General features: G+C 38.6%; 1 protein-coding gene across 1 annotated transcript in view; it reads left to right on the plus strand.

The window, feature by feature from the left end:
- The first annotated feature begins 1,154 nt into the window (after positions 1–1,154).
- The window catches only part of fam20ca (FAM20C golgi associated secretory pathway kinase a), a 46,797-nt gene continuing 35,129 nt past the window's right edge, over positions 1,155–12,822 (plus strand). Inside the window, exons 1-3 of the mRNA XM_027138988.2 lie at positions 1,155–2,449; positions 4,644–4,822; positions 8,688–8,766. Of these exons, the coding sequence (XP_026994789.1) occupies positions 1,872–2,449; positions 4,644–4,822; positions 8,688–8,766 (836 nt within the window). The 5' untranslated portion in view covers positions 1,155–1,871. The remainder of the gene's footprint in view (positions 2,450–4,643; positions 4,823–8,687; positions 8,767–12,822) is intronic.

The raw sequence follows: 12,822 nt of genomic DNA on the forward strand, positions 1-12,822 counted from the left end.
CGAACAGGAGTACAGCTATCATAGAAAGTAATGTGTCTTCACTGCTAGTCATTTAAATGAAGACTCTTGTGCTTGGGTTAGTGTCTGTGTGGAATTTCTGTGCATGTTCTCTTGGGTTTCCTCTGGATTGTCTGGTTTGACAGGGATAAAGTATTTATTTAAAATGAATGAATGAATGAATGGATGGATGGATGGATGGATGGATGGATGGATGGATGGATGGATAATTTAATGAATGAATGAATGAATGAATGAATGAATGAATGAATGAATGAATGAATGAATGAATGAATGAATGAGTGGGTGGGTGGGTGGGTGTTTGGATGGATGGATGGATGGATGGATGGATGGATGGATGGATGGATGGATGGATGGATGCATGGATGCATGGATGGATAATTGAATGAATGAATGAATGAATGAATGAATGAATGAATGAATGACATAAATATTTCTGAAATCAGTATGATAATATACAGTACAGTGCTAAACAAAAGTCTTACAGCACCCTATTTCCCTACAACTTGCTATAGTTGTTTTTCATTATGACTTTTGTATTATTGTGTGAGTAATAATGTCAGTAAAGAAACCAACATATTACATAACAGACCGCTTGTAAAAATTAATAAATAAATAAATAAATAAATAAATAAATAAATAAATAAATAAATAAATAAATAAAAAGATGTCTACAGGGTTTTGCTTGCAAAAAAGAAACAAGTCAGCCAGGGTCTCCTGAAGAACTGTTACAGATTGTTCAAGATGCTCAATAAAACATAGAAGCTGTTTTCCTTATAAAACTGTGTCCACTGCCTAAAGACTTTATGACTTTGTTTAAGCAAAGTGTTTAAGCAAAAAGATTTTGTCTAGTTTACTATTGTGTACTGCATTTTTGGGTGTTTTTGGGGGGTGATCTTTGCTTTTGGACTAAAGACATTTTCACAGTAACTCAGGTGTGAGTAAGCTACAGTTTATTCATTACTGTGCTTATATAAGACATGAAACAAAGGAGCCAATTATTCCTGGAATAATGCACAGTGTATAAGGATGTGTGTGCACAGGGGTGCGCATACAGGCCGTCCTTTCTGTGCACTAGCGCCCTCTTGTCGCTTGCATGGGAAGTGGACTTGGATATTTCAAAATGGCATTTAAAGGTTTTCTTCGAGGATACGGCGGCTGCTCGCGCGTAGTCTTGGCAGCCAATCTGGGCCCTGTGACGCGCGCGCGAGGCAGCACGGCTCCGTGCTCATATTTAACACAGTAGTCCGACAGAATAAGCGACAGCACCCTGGACACGAGCGCGCGGACACACCGGACACCTGCCACAGCAGAGCGGAAACACGACCGACATTTCATTCATATTTCGTTTCCTTGCTTCTTATACGACTTGTCTTGTGTATTTATTTTTTTTATTTTTTTTTTTGTATATGCATTTGCACGGATTTGATTCATCACATTTGTGCAATAAACTGCATATAAAAAAGGATGCTTTGCGGAAACGGGCTGCACTGATACTATTCCTTAGTACGCTTTGCTGTGTTTTTTTCTTCTTCTTCTTCTTCTTCTTCTCCTTCCTCAGTGGGATGAAGGGCAGCACCGGATTTATAGCTCGCCACCTTTAAAACATTTTGCCTCTATGTGTGCAGGAAGGTGCACTGATTGATCTAAAATCATGTTCATGCGTAATAACATGAACTGGACGCAAAAGAAGAACCAGAGCTAAGATCCTAACAGCGCGGATTACACTTTGATATGAAAGCAGATGCGTATCCAAGGCGCACCGCGTGTGTTTTCGTTTCAGCATCCTTAGAACAGCGGTATTGTGGCACTCGGATTGATTAAAAACTAGCCGCTGTGTTGTTAAGATCAAAATGATCCTGTTCCGTAAATTCCGCGTGTTGCTTCTCATGGTTTTTCTCGTAGCCTGCACCATGCACATCATGATAGACTTGCTGCCCAAACTGGAGAAAAGAGCAGCAGGAGCGGACTCTGGAAACTCGGGCTGTTCTTGCGCACACGAGCCGAGCGAGGCGCCTCGCGGCCGGGGAAAGCAGCAGGCGCAGCCGCAGCAGCAGCGCGCAAGATCTGGAGCACCTCCGGAAGCAAGCTGGCCCAACAAGCACACGCTCAGAATTCTACAAGATTTCAGCCAAGAGCCCAACTCGAACCTCAGCTCACAGTCTCTGGAGAAAGCGGCGGCCACCGGTGACAAAACGGATCTGATCCGAGGAGTGAAGCAGCGCGCGGCGGATTCCGTGAGCCAGAGGAGTCTGATGAAGGAGGCGGCGAGTGGAATCAGGCAGTCTAACAGAGGAGCCTCCAGACTCGCAGCTCTCTACCAACACCCGCTGTATAAAAGTGAGCTGCCACCGCTCACCGACGACGACACGCTGTTTAACGTCAATACCGACATGCGGTTTTATTCCAAAGCCACTGGAAACCAAGAATGGTAAAGTAACCAATCAAGGAATCACGATCGGTGATAATCCTCATCACAAAAGGACTTTTTCTATTTACTTTAAGTGAATTCTAATAGTATAGCCTACATTTACAACACACACTCTCAGGTTTCTGGGTTGGTCACCTCACGCGTAAAATCTGTGCACACCTTCTGCCTTCCATACATAGGTAACACTCTGACCATAAAATGGGATTTTATTCTCACTGGGATGATATTCTCAAAGTTATTCTACTGTACTTTCACATTAGAGAACATGATTGTAGTTTAACATTATTAAAGCTACGTTAAACTCTCTAGATTCTCTAAACTGTACTTTTGTTTGTCGCTGGGGTGATACCTTCAAGGGTATTTCATTTATACCGTTAAAATGGACCTTGTACCTGAAGATGTGTATATAGAGTGCCTTTAAATGCTAACTAGTTTAGAATAAAGCTTTAAAAAGTACACCAGATGCACATTTCATGGTAAAATATAAAGATGAACATCTTGAACATGGATGGAAATATATTTCTAAAGTATCTTGCTTTCCTGTGTGTAAAAATGCCATGAAACAGTATTAAGTAGCACAGTAAATGGAAATCATAGGACACTTAAAGCAAAACTTGATCATGAGCGATGAATCATTGCTTTTCTTGATTTTTTTTTTACTTTCATTATCTCAGCATGCGAGCTGTTGCTTTTATTTTTATGTGCTTATGTTTACTTTATCCATCCTTTCTTCTCTACATCACCTCCCATGGTTTTGTGCTCAGATTTGATTGTGCCAGTAATTTAACATAATTATTCATCATAAGTTAATAGCTGGGCACTATAATATGCTTGACCGCTTTCTATATACTGCATAAATGTATTTTTTTTTTTTTGTATATCTATTTTTTTTTCCAAACATGATCCTCTGACCCCTAAAAGCTGTAGCAGTCAGTGTCATTGCTTATTATGGCAAGGACAAAATGATGAATGAAGAGTATAGTCACCTGAAGCAATATGATCCACTTAGTCACTGCTTTGCTGATCAGATTACCCAACTTTGTTATGAAAGCATTAAGATGAGGCCCAGACTCTAAAACTGTATAATATTCAAAGCATTCAGAACCTCAGGTGCTAGGTATTACACACATGGATCAGTATTTATTCTAATGTTTTCTTTATCAATAGCTTTGACCTTACACCATTTGCCATCTGAGAAAGTATGTCATTATAGCCGTCATGACAAAAAAACTGAACTCGTTACATGCAGATGTGGCTGTGAATCTCGTCCCTTAAACAAATCATGTTTTTCTCCGCTATAGCCGCTGAATTCTCAGATGGGACATAGATTTTATTCCCAAATGGTTATTTACTGCGAAAAGGGTCTAGCTATGAAGACAGAATTAAGCTGAACAGCATGATCAGATACGAAGCTGAGAAATGACTGCCTGCTATCCAGACTAACTATGGTGAAACAAAGTTCCTATCTGAAATTCTAAATTTGTGTGCTATTAACTGCTCACTTGTAATGTCCTCATTAATCTACAGAAGCAGGAAACCGCAGTCAGAGATCGTTGTGATGATGCACTGCAGAGGGAAGCTGAAATCTAGAAATTGAAGCTAATTATTACAGGGGGGTGACGCAGCAGATGGACCATTTAACTGAAAAAAATACTGACTTTGGCAATACTGACTTTCTTAAGAAGTTGAACCTAGATGTAGTTTTGTACTGATATAATGCTTCAGTCTAATTTAAGACCTATTTAATGAACTTATCTGTGTACTCGTAGTAGCTTTGACTTGTATAAATAATCAGTACGAAGTTTAATGACGTATTTAAGATTAATGCCTACAGTAGGTGTAGAATTCTAGCTTTATTGTATTTGCTTCTATGCTTCATTTTATACTTTAAATGTAGACTAAAATGTTAGACTACCTAAATTTCCTACATTTTGCATGCACTATCTATTATAAATGAACAACATTTTTAAAGGAATAACATTAGTTAAAAAAAAAATCACTTATACTAAAAGTAAGTTACTCATAGTAAGAGTTAAATGTTTGATTGAGACTTGTATTTGCGCACAACTGACTATAACATTGCCTGGTGTTTAAATATGTGCTCGGCTCCTCAACTGTATTTGAATATCAGACTGGCATTATCGTATTATGTCAGATTGTCAGATTGATGTTCCGTGCTTTCCTTTGTTCCCAGGCACCATGAAGGAAATGAAGAAGAGGAGTACAACCCGACCGGGGAGGCCACTGCTGAGTCGTACCCCAACTGGCTTCGCTTCCACATCGGGATTAATCGCTATGAGCTTTACTCCAGACACAACCCTGTACTTGAGTCTCTGCTCAAAGACCTGCAGTCCCAGAAGATCACAAGCGTAGGTGAGCTCAGATCAAGGGGAAAATGTTTATACATATACATACACATGCACATGTGCACTATGGATGTAACTGCATATGAATGCATTATTTGAAATAAAGAAATGATGTGTTGTGAAAAATACAAATACAGATATGTATGGGAAGCACACGAAACCCATATAGACCATGCCCACTTCAAGACCAGATATTTGGAGCACTAAACAGATACAGTAATGATAGTGGCATTGCATTCCATGCCTAATTTACACACAGGGATGGCTGGATGGATTCATGCTTACAGCAGTCAGTGAGTACAGTTTCTACATAAAAGCCATCTGCTGAGCTGAATGCTAGTCCAATCTCTGTCCATCAATCAGTGCTCCCTCTTAACCCTTCTGCAGCATGGATGCTGATGTGGCTTGTTGTTTACAGCCCAGCATACATCAATCACGGCCATCAACACTTTGACACTCCAGTAAACCTGTCCCTAGCTCAGGGATTTTAAACCTTGCACTATAACTTATTGTCTGAGGTTTGGGCTGATCTGGGAGTGGTGCTGGTAAACACTGTTACAACACAGATGGAGTCAGGTCAAAGACATTTCCTTATACATTAATTCATGTCTTTCGGGTCAGGCTTTCAGTTGATCCATATCTTATACAAGGAACATGTCCTGAAAGACAAAAGTCAGATTTGTTAATGCAGAAGCAATAGCTAAACACTTTGGAGCTGGGAGGTATAACATTATAACTTCTGTTAACTAAATATATTGTGTGATGGTCAAACTTGCATCAGCCATTTAACAACATTTAACAAAACTGTAAAAATTGCTGATGGCACCTATCTGATACCCTGGAACTTTATCATGCAGAGATCAGCAGTAAAACATTTCAATTGGATATTGAAGAAAAATGGAAAATGGAGAAATGGAAAAGACTGTAATATATATTTTTTTTTTTTGCATACTCTTTCTTTTTTATTGGGGTGGGGGAGATTGGGGGGTTAATATGCTCTTTCAAAAAATCTAATCTAATCTAATAGAGAATTGTATATAATAGTAAATCTAATAGAGAATAGAATTGAAAATATTTAACAATTCATTTGAGGCTCAATATTGGCTAATTTCATTATCAATATTGTTTTTGGGCAAGAAAATGGATACCATGCCACCTCCAGTAAATACAGATACAGTACTAAACTCTATTAAAAATGTAACCCTTTAGTTAAAGATCTAAGAAAAGATTCAGGGCATTTGCCCTGGGTTTGGACCCTGTGTAAAGCCCCTCGTTGTTAGGACGCTAAAGGATGCCATCTTTTACAGCTGTGTACAGTATAGAGAATTGATTGCTTGGCTTTATATGAAGCACACAGTTAAGCACACAATGAAAGATAAGCAAAGCTGCTGAAAGCCAGGCCATTAAATCTGCCAAGCCATTAAAGCTGACATAAAATGCATTTAGAAAAAAAACTTGTTGCCCGTGTATTTTGACAGATAATCGGGAACAGAATGTGCCATAAAAGCTTTGTGTAACACAGAAGACTCACATGAGAGGTGTGTACGTACCCACAGAGATTTATTAATGGGTCTTGAGAATCACTGTCAGCATTTATATAAGGGGTCAGAATCCAGGCAGACAAGGTGAATGCATGCAGGTCAATGATAACAAGCCACAAAGACAGGCCAGGAGCAAATAATAAGGCGTTAGGTACTTGAGCCAAAAACAAGCGACCAATAGAGCTAACAGTCGCCGGATAAATAAACAATAAACAGTTTACAAAGGGCAATCACTTAAAAAAAAATCACTTAAATAGAAATGGCAAACACAAAGAGCAGTCAGAAACAATAATACAGAGAAAGAGAGTATTACCGCGAACAGGAAATTAGAGGTGTGCGCTGCTTTTTTAATCCCACACACTACCTCGAGGTGGATTTAGTTGGACGGTGATATTTAATATATGTCTTTATGCAGGCAATTGTTATTTATAATATATATATTTTTTTTAATTATGTAGCATTTTATGTCCCTATTTGGGCAGACAAGCTATTTATTTTTATTGTTGTATTTTTTTTTAACCATCATGTCAGTAATAAAAATGTCATATTTTGTGATTTGTAATATTACTGCAAATCACAATTAAATAACTCTTTCAACAGTTCACGTTTTATCATTTATGTTATCGCTCTATTCATAAACATTAGGGGTTTTGTGATAAAAGATGTATTTTTTAAGTTCAATTAAGATTTATTCTATTTTATAATTGGGTTTCGTTAGCTGTGGTGTTGCCTTTGTATGGTGTTTTCTTGATTTTAGTTTCACAAGTTCATGTATCCTCAGTTGACTGGTTTATATCCGTTCTATCACACAGATTGTGTTCTTTGTGTATCGCTATACATCTCACCACCTACGATCCTACAATCAGCAAATCTCCTTTTAACAAGATCTCTGACACATTTTCAGTCACCTCACAGGAACTGAGCTGCACATATCAGATAACAGTGTTGCTTTACACTGTTCTACATTTACAGCGTTTATCACTAGTCTTCTTTAGACTTTTTTTATAAACGGAATTTATAAAAGCTTGTCAATTATTTGTGTCTGGTATTATACAGTTTATTTGCCGGGGAAATAAACAGAGAGGCAGGAGGAAGACGAGAAGGCAGTGGGAGATTTTGAGGCAGGAGGAAGGCAGGGAGGCAAGAGGAGAATGAGACGCAGGAGGAAGACAGGAAGGCAAAGGGAGATAAAGAGATGCAGAGGCATAGGGATGCTCTGCATGAAGGCAGAGGTAGACGTGAGGCAGGGGTGGTTCTGGGGGTGCTTGCAGGGAGGCGGTATGATTTTATGATAGAAAATGAGAAATCAATAAATTGTGACACTTATAAAAGAGCATTTTATTTATAGTCATAGTCTCCTCATCACCAGCATCAGCATTACCTCTCAGCTGGGCTCTCATAAGTGACTCTAATATATCACTATTTCCTCTTTATTTGCATTAACATAAATAGAATATTTACTTAATGAATACTATTTCTTTCGTTTATTTATTTAGCTGAAGAGGCGACGCTTCCTTATACTGTAGTGCAACCTGAAATCATAGCACTATGATATATTTGGGGGGAAATTCTAAATATCCACTTATTAATATAGCAAACCAGTGATGAAAGCAAAATTGGAAACGTATCATCGGCTTTATAGATGTTTTCAGTTTCTGATAAAGAGCAAAGCGAGCTGCACTCGGCTCCTCGCTAATCATCCGAGCACCACTCAGTTCCACAGAAATAGTCTGAGGTGGCAGATAGACAGTTCTGTGTGTCGCCGTATATCTTCTCCAACGACACATTGCTATCGATTTGAATGAAGTTTATTTCCTGTCCTGTTGCATGTCTACAATAAAGCGGTTTTTAACGAGTAGCTGAACGAGAAGCAAGAAGCTTTGTGTGTTAAAATCAAGAAAAGAATTGTCCACTTTTAAGTTTACAGCATTATTAAGTCTGGTGATTTTGTAAGTGATGGCTTGGTCAGGGTCATGTGCATTACTATAGCTGTAAAGTGAGAAAAGCATGGAGCTCTTACCGCTGTGCCGTGTTGGGTTTTCTCAGAATGGATTCATTAATAATTTTTTTTTTTTTGTTTAAATAGAGAAAAAATATTTGGGTGCTTGTCAGTATATCTGGGCACAGAGCCAAAGAATTACCTAAGTGTGGGAAATACTGTATTAGGCTGTGTGTGTGTGTGTGTGTGTGTGTGTGTGTGTGTGTGTGTGTGTGTGTGTGTGTGTGTGTGTGTGTGTGTGTGTGTGTGTGTGTGCACTAAATAAACTGTGATGAATTTTCCTGTCTCCCCACTAAAGACCCAACATAAAAAGTGGTTCTCTCTTCCCACAGCTATGAAGTCTGGTGGCACTCAGCTGAAACTCATCATGACATTTCAGAATTATGGCCAAGCTCTCTTCAAGCCGATGAAGTAAGTGGCACAAGAATCTCAGATTTATCATCCGTAATATATGGATTACGGGAGACGCAGGTTTCTTCACTGAGACACAGTGATATTTCATAAGATGCTGTTTTATGTAGACAAGGTAATAACAAAGAAGTCTCTAAGCGTGATCCTAAGTTAAAAACCTCCTGATCATTTGTCGGTTTATAGGCCAGCAAAGCTCCAAGCATCTGCTTCTGTTGAATAGGTGCAGAATCTGACCAAAAATATATCATATCACAGCATATGAATGTAATACAATAGATAGAATACGGAGTGTTGGGTTAAAGGAACCCGTACGTCTGGTTGCTTAATGCCTATGACGATAATTTAAGTGAAAATTACTGAAAATAAATAATTCCGCACACACAAAATTCATCCAATTAGAGTTATTGCAACCATATATTTTTTATGAAAGAATATGTTCTCAGCCAAAGTTAAGAAAACTCACAGCTGGATATTATGTCACTGGGTTATGCAGAGCTTTCATGAAAAGTTCATAACCCTTCAGATTGGGAGTTCATTTATTCTCCTATCAAGTTGGCAACCAAGCACAGAGAACGCGGTTAACACGATGGCTGCGTTAAGGCTGCAGAGATGCAGTGTACGAGGGTTGTGTAATGATTGAAGACTACAAGCTTGCGAGTCTCTAGTGCTGTGTGGGCAACTTTATATATGACCGCTCCAGTCCCAGGGTTTGTAGCGTAGCGTGTTCATCTGCCATGTTCGCCTAATGTGAGTGACACATGATGTGTTTTCTCAGCATTTACGTCATACTGTTCCAGGAATCTAATAATAAAACCTGCATCCCAATTGTGCTAACTATAGTAAAAAAATAAAATCTCCTCATGTCTCACAAAGCTATTTGAGCTGACAGTGTTTAGATCTGCTGTAGCATATGTATAATATTTCCTGGTGGGTAATGATCAGTTTGTTTTTAATTAACATCATCAGGCCTACATGTTAATTAAAACGACAGTGGAGCCATCAAGAGCTCTTGGGGATGTTTGCTACAGAAGCAGTAGCGGCAAAAAACCCATGCTGAATGATTCAAGACTCCCACAGCTGAGGCCGAGCTGCCACCTTTCTCTCTCTTGATCAAATAATTGCACACGGATGCTTGATTTCCTTTGCCCAGAGACTGTCAAGCCCATTTTATTTGATTGCACCTCATCAAAGGAATTGGACCATCGATGCTTTGTGTTTTCTAACATTTCGTGGCATAGAAGAGCTGATGAAAACCGCTGTTTTTCTAATTACTTTAACAATTTTAATTAAATTACATTTCAGGTTCCAAAGCACCAATCTAAAAAAAAAAGGACAAAAATTTTACCGTTATCTAACCACGTAAGTGTTGTATCCAGATGCCTCTTGAGCTGTAATATGTCTTTTTTTCTCCCCCTTTTCATAAAGGATAAGGTGGAAAAAAATGTAATTTAATCTGTATTGTGTAACCTAACAAAATCAGTTTCAAAAACCGAATTTAACCCGTAAAAAACGTTACATTTATGACATATGGCGGATGCCTTTATCCAGCACAACTTACATTTATCTCATTTATAAAGCTGAGCGATTGAGGGTTAAGGACCTTGCTCATTGGCCCAGGAGTGGCAGCTTGTTGGCCTGGGGATTTGTTGCACAAACAGTAGGCCAACACCTTAACCGCTGTGCTACCACATCCCTTCAGTTGCACAAGGAGACATTAGAACACCGTAATGAAACAGGATTACATGATAATAATAAGTGTGGTAGTAATAATAATAGTAGTGCTAGTAGCAGGAGAAGTAAGAGAATAATACCTCAGGTTAGGTGAGTGTTGATCGCATGTCCCCACTTTTGTTGGTTTGTTTGTTTGTTTGTTACAGTATTTGTAACTGTGCTACAGTACAGTGGTGGAAATCAGAGCTCATCGATATATCAAAGCTATTGCATTCGTTTGAGCCGAGTTCTATATTCGATATATTCTATATTTGAGCCGTATTTAATTCGATATATAGCGCTATATTCCCAATTCACATTGTCTCAAAGCAGCTTTACAGAAGTTTGGAAATAAACAAAATAAAAGTTTCAAGTTTAAAATGAAGTTACTATTTATCTCTAACAATTTTCCCTAATGACGAGCCTGAGGTGAATGTGGCGAGGAAAAACTGAGATGATATGAGGAAGAAACCTTGAGAGGAACAAGACTCATCCTCATTTGAGACTCATTTGAGGAACCAGACTCATCCTGACACTGGAGAGGAAATAATATCAATGTAAATAATGTTCTGTCTACATAAGTTTGTAGTTGAGTGGAATTAAGCAACCAAAAGCTCCTGAGGAACTAATAAGTCAGCGTGATTCAGACTCGGTTTAATCCAAACCACAATAACTCAAGATCAAGCAGTCAAGTTGGACCTAACGTGTTCTTTCAGCGGAAAGGAAATCTCTGTCGCCGCAATAAAGAGCCGAAACATTATTGCACAATATGTTATTTAAATAATGAGAATAATATTTTAATAGTTGGATTATGTTTCAGGGAAGGGAATTATTTGCCAGTTGCAGTGGGCCCTGGGTGTACAAAGTTTCAGAACCTCTGACTTAAACTATCTGAAGGTGTTGCATATACAGTAACTGTTAAGATAAATGAACACCGTGATGCACAAACTATGACAGAAATAACAAATAACATTACTATGACACATGGAATATTTGGGGGGGGGGGGTATTAGTTAATGGAAGTATAGGCTGGTGGTGCAGAGTGCAGAGTAAATGTCTAATGCTACAGAGAAATATTGCGGAAAAAGTTTAGAGACGTAAACTGATGCAGTGATGATGCAGGAGCTGGAACGGGGGCGTTACAGCCCGAGATTTAATCTGATCCAAAAGGTAAGCTTATAACCAAGTCAGTCATGCACAGTGCAACATACTGTGTAAATAACTTCAACCTCAATGCTTCAAATACTCCAAATACACAGAAACTGCAGAACAGATGTGGCCTAACTGCCCCCTATTAGGTAATATTTTTTAATTAGAATATTTAATTACAGACATTTTCACCAGAAATAGTATGTCTTTACTTTGCCAGTGTGAACGTAATGAAAACGATAATTAAATATGATTTGTGCCTAAAGATAAGCATATTTGTTGAGGCATATTTTGCATAGTAGAGTCATTACACCTCATAAGTGAAGTAAGCAGCGTTTGTGAAGTAAACATATTCTGCCAGCCAGCAAAATCTGGCAAAGCTTTTAAAGGGAAACATGGCTTTAGCAGTTTAATCTTTTGGGCTTTGGGCTTAGTTCCATTCTGCATGTTCACACTATCAAGCATTTCACACTACCCACATTGCTTTGTTGATATGAATGAACGAGGTCCACAGGTATTTCCCCATCCAAGCTTTACACTCATCTTTCTTTCTTCTGCTCAGTGCAAGCTATAGATTTTGTTAGGCCTTAAAAGAAGTCAAATAACTGTCAGACTCCAGGCTGATAGTGTTGTAGCCTCCCTCTCTTTCTCTCTGTCTGCTCCAGTGCAGCCGCACGGCGCATCAAAGCCTCTTTTGATGTGCTGTTGCTTTGAGCTGGATGCAAATCTGCCTGCAGGGATGTAGAGAGCGAAGTAATGCCCGCTACTGCAGGAGACCCCTCAATGTGAGGAAAAGAAGAGATAAACCTCCCTATAATGGTGCAGTGCCACGTTTGCACACACACACACACACACACACACACACACACACACACACTCACACACACACACATCTATATATATATCAGATCAACGTGCAAGGAAGTATTTGTGCATTTGAGTGTTTATTACCCTGTCTAATATTACTCAGAAGCTGATGATCTTAAAGCACTTTAATCTGAAAAAGTTGTATCTATAAAATAAAAAATAAATAAAATAATCACAATGCAAAGAATTAAGCTTGGATTTCCCAACATTTGATCTGCTATTTCTCAGAATCGGATCGTTTTGCTTTTAACAGAAATTTGGCTGCTGGATTTCTTTCTTTCTGGATTTCATACTTAAAGCATGCTCTCTACTTTCTTCTGAACCACAAGT

Source organism: Tachysurus fulvidraco, chromosome 15 (genome assembly GCF_022655615.1).
Source record: "Tachysurus fulvidraco isolate hzauxx_2018 chromosome 15, HZAU_PFXX_2.0, whole genome shotgun sequence".
Classification (NCBI taxonomy): Eukaryota; Metazoa; Chordata; class Actinopteri; order Siluriformes; family Bagridae; genus Tachysurus; species Tachysurus fulvidraco.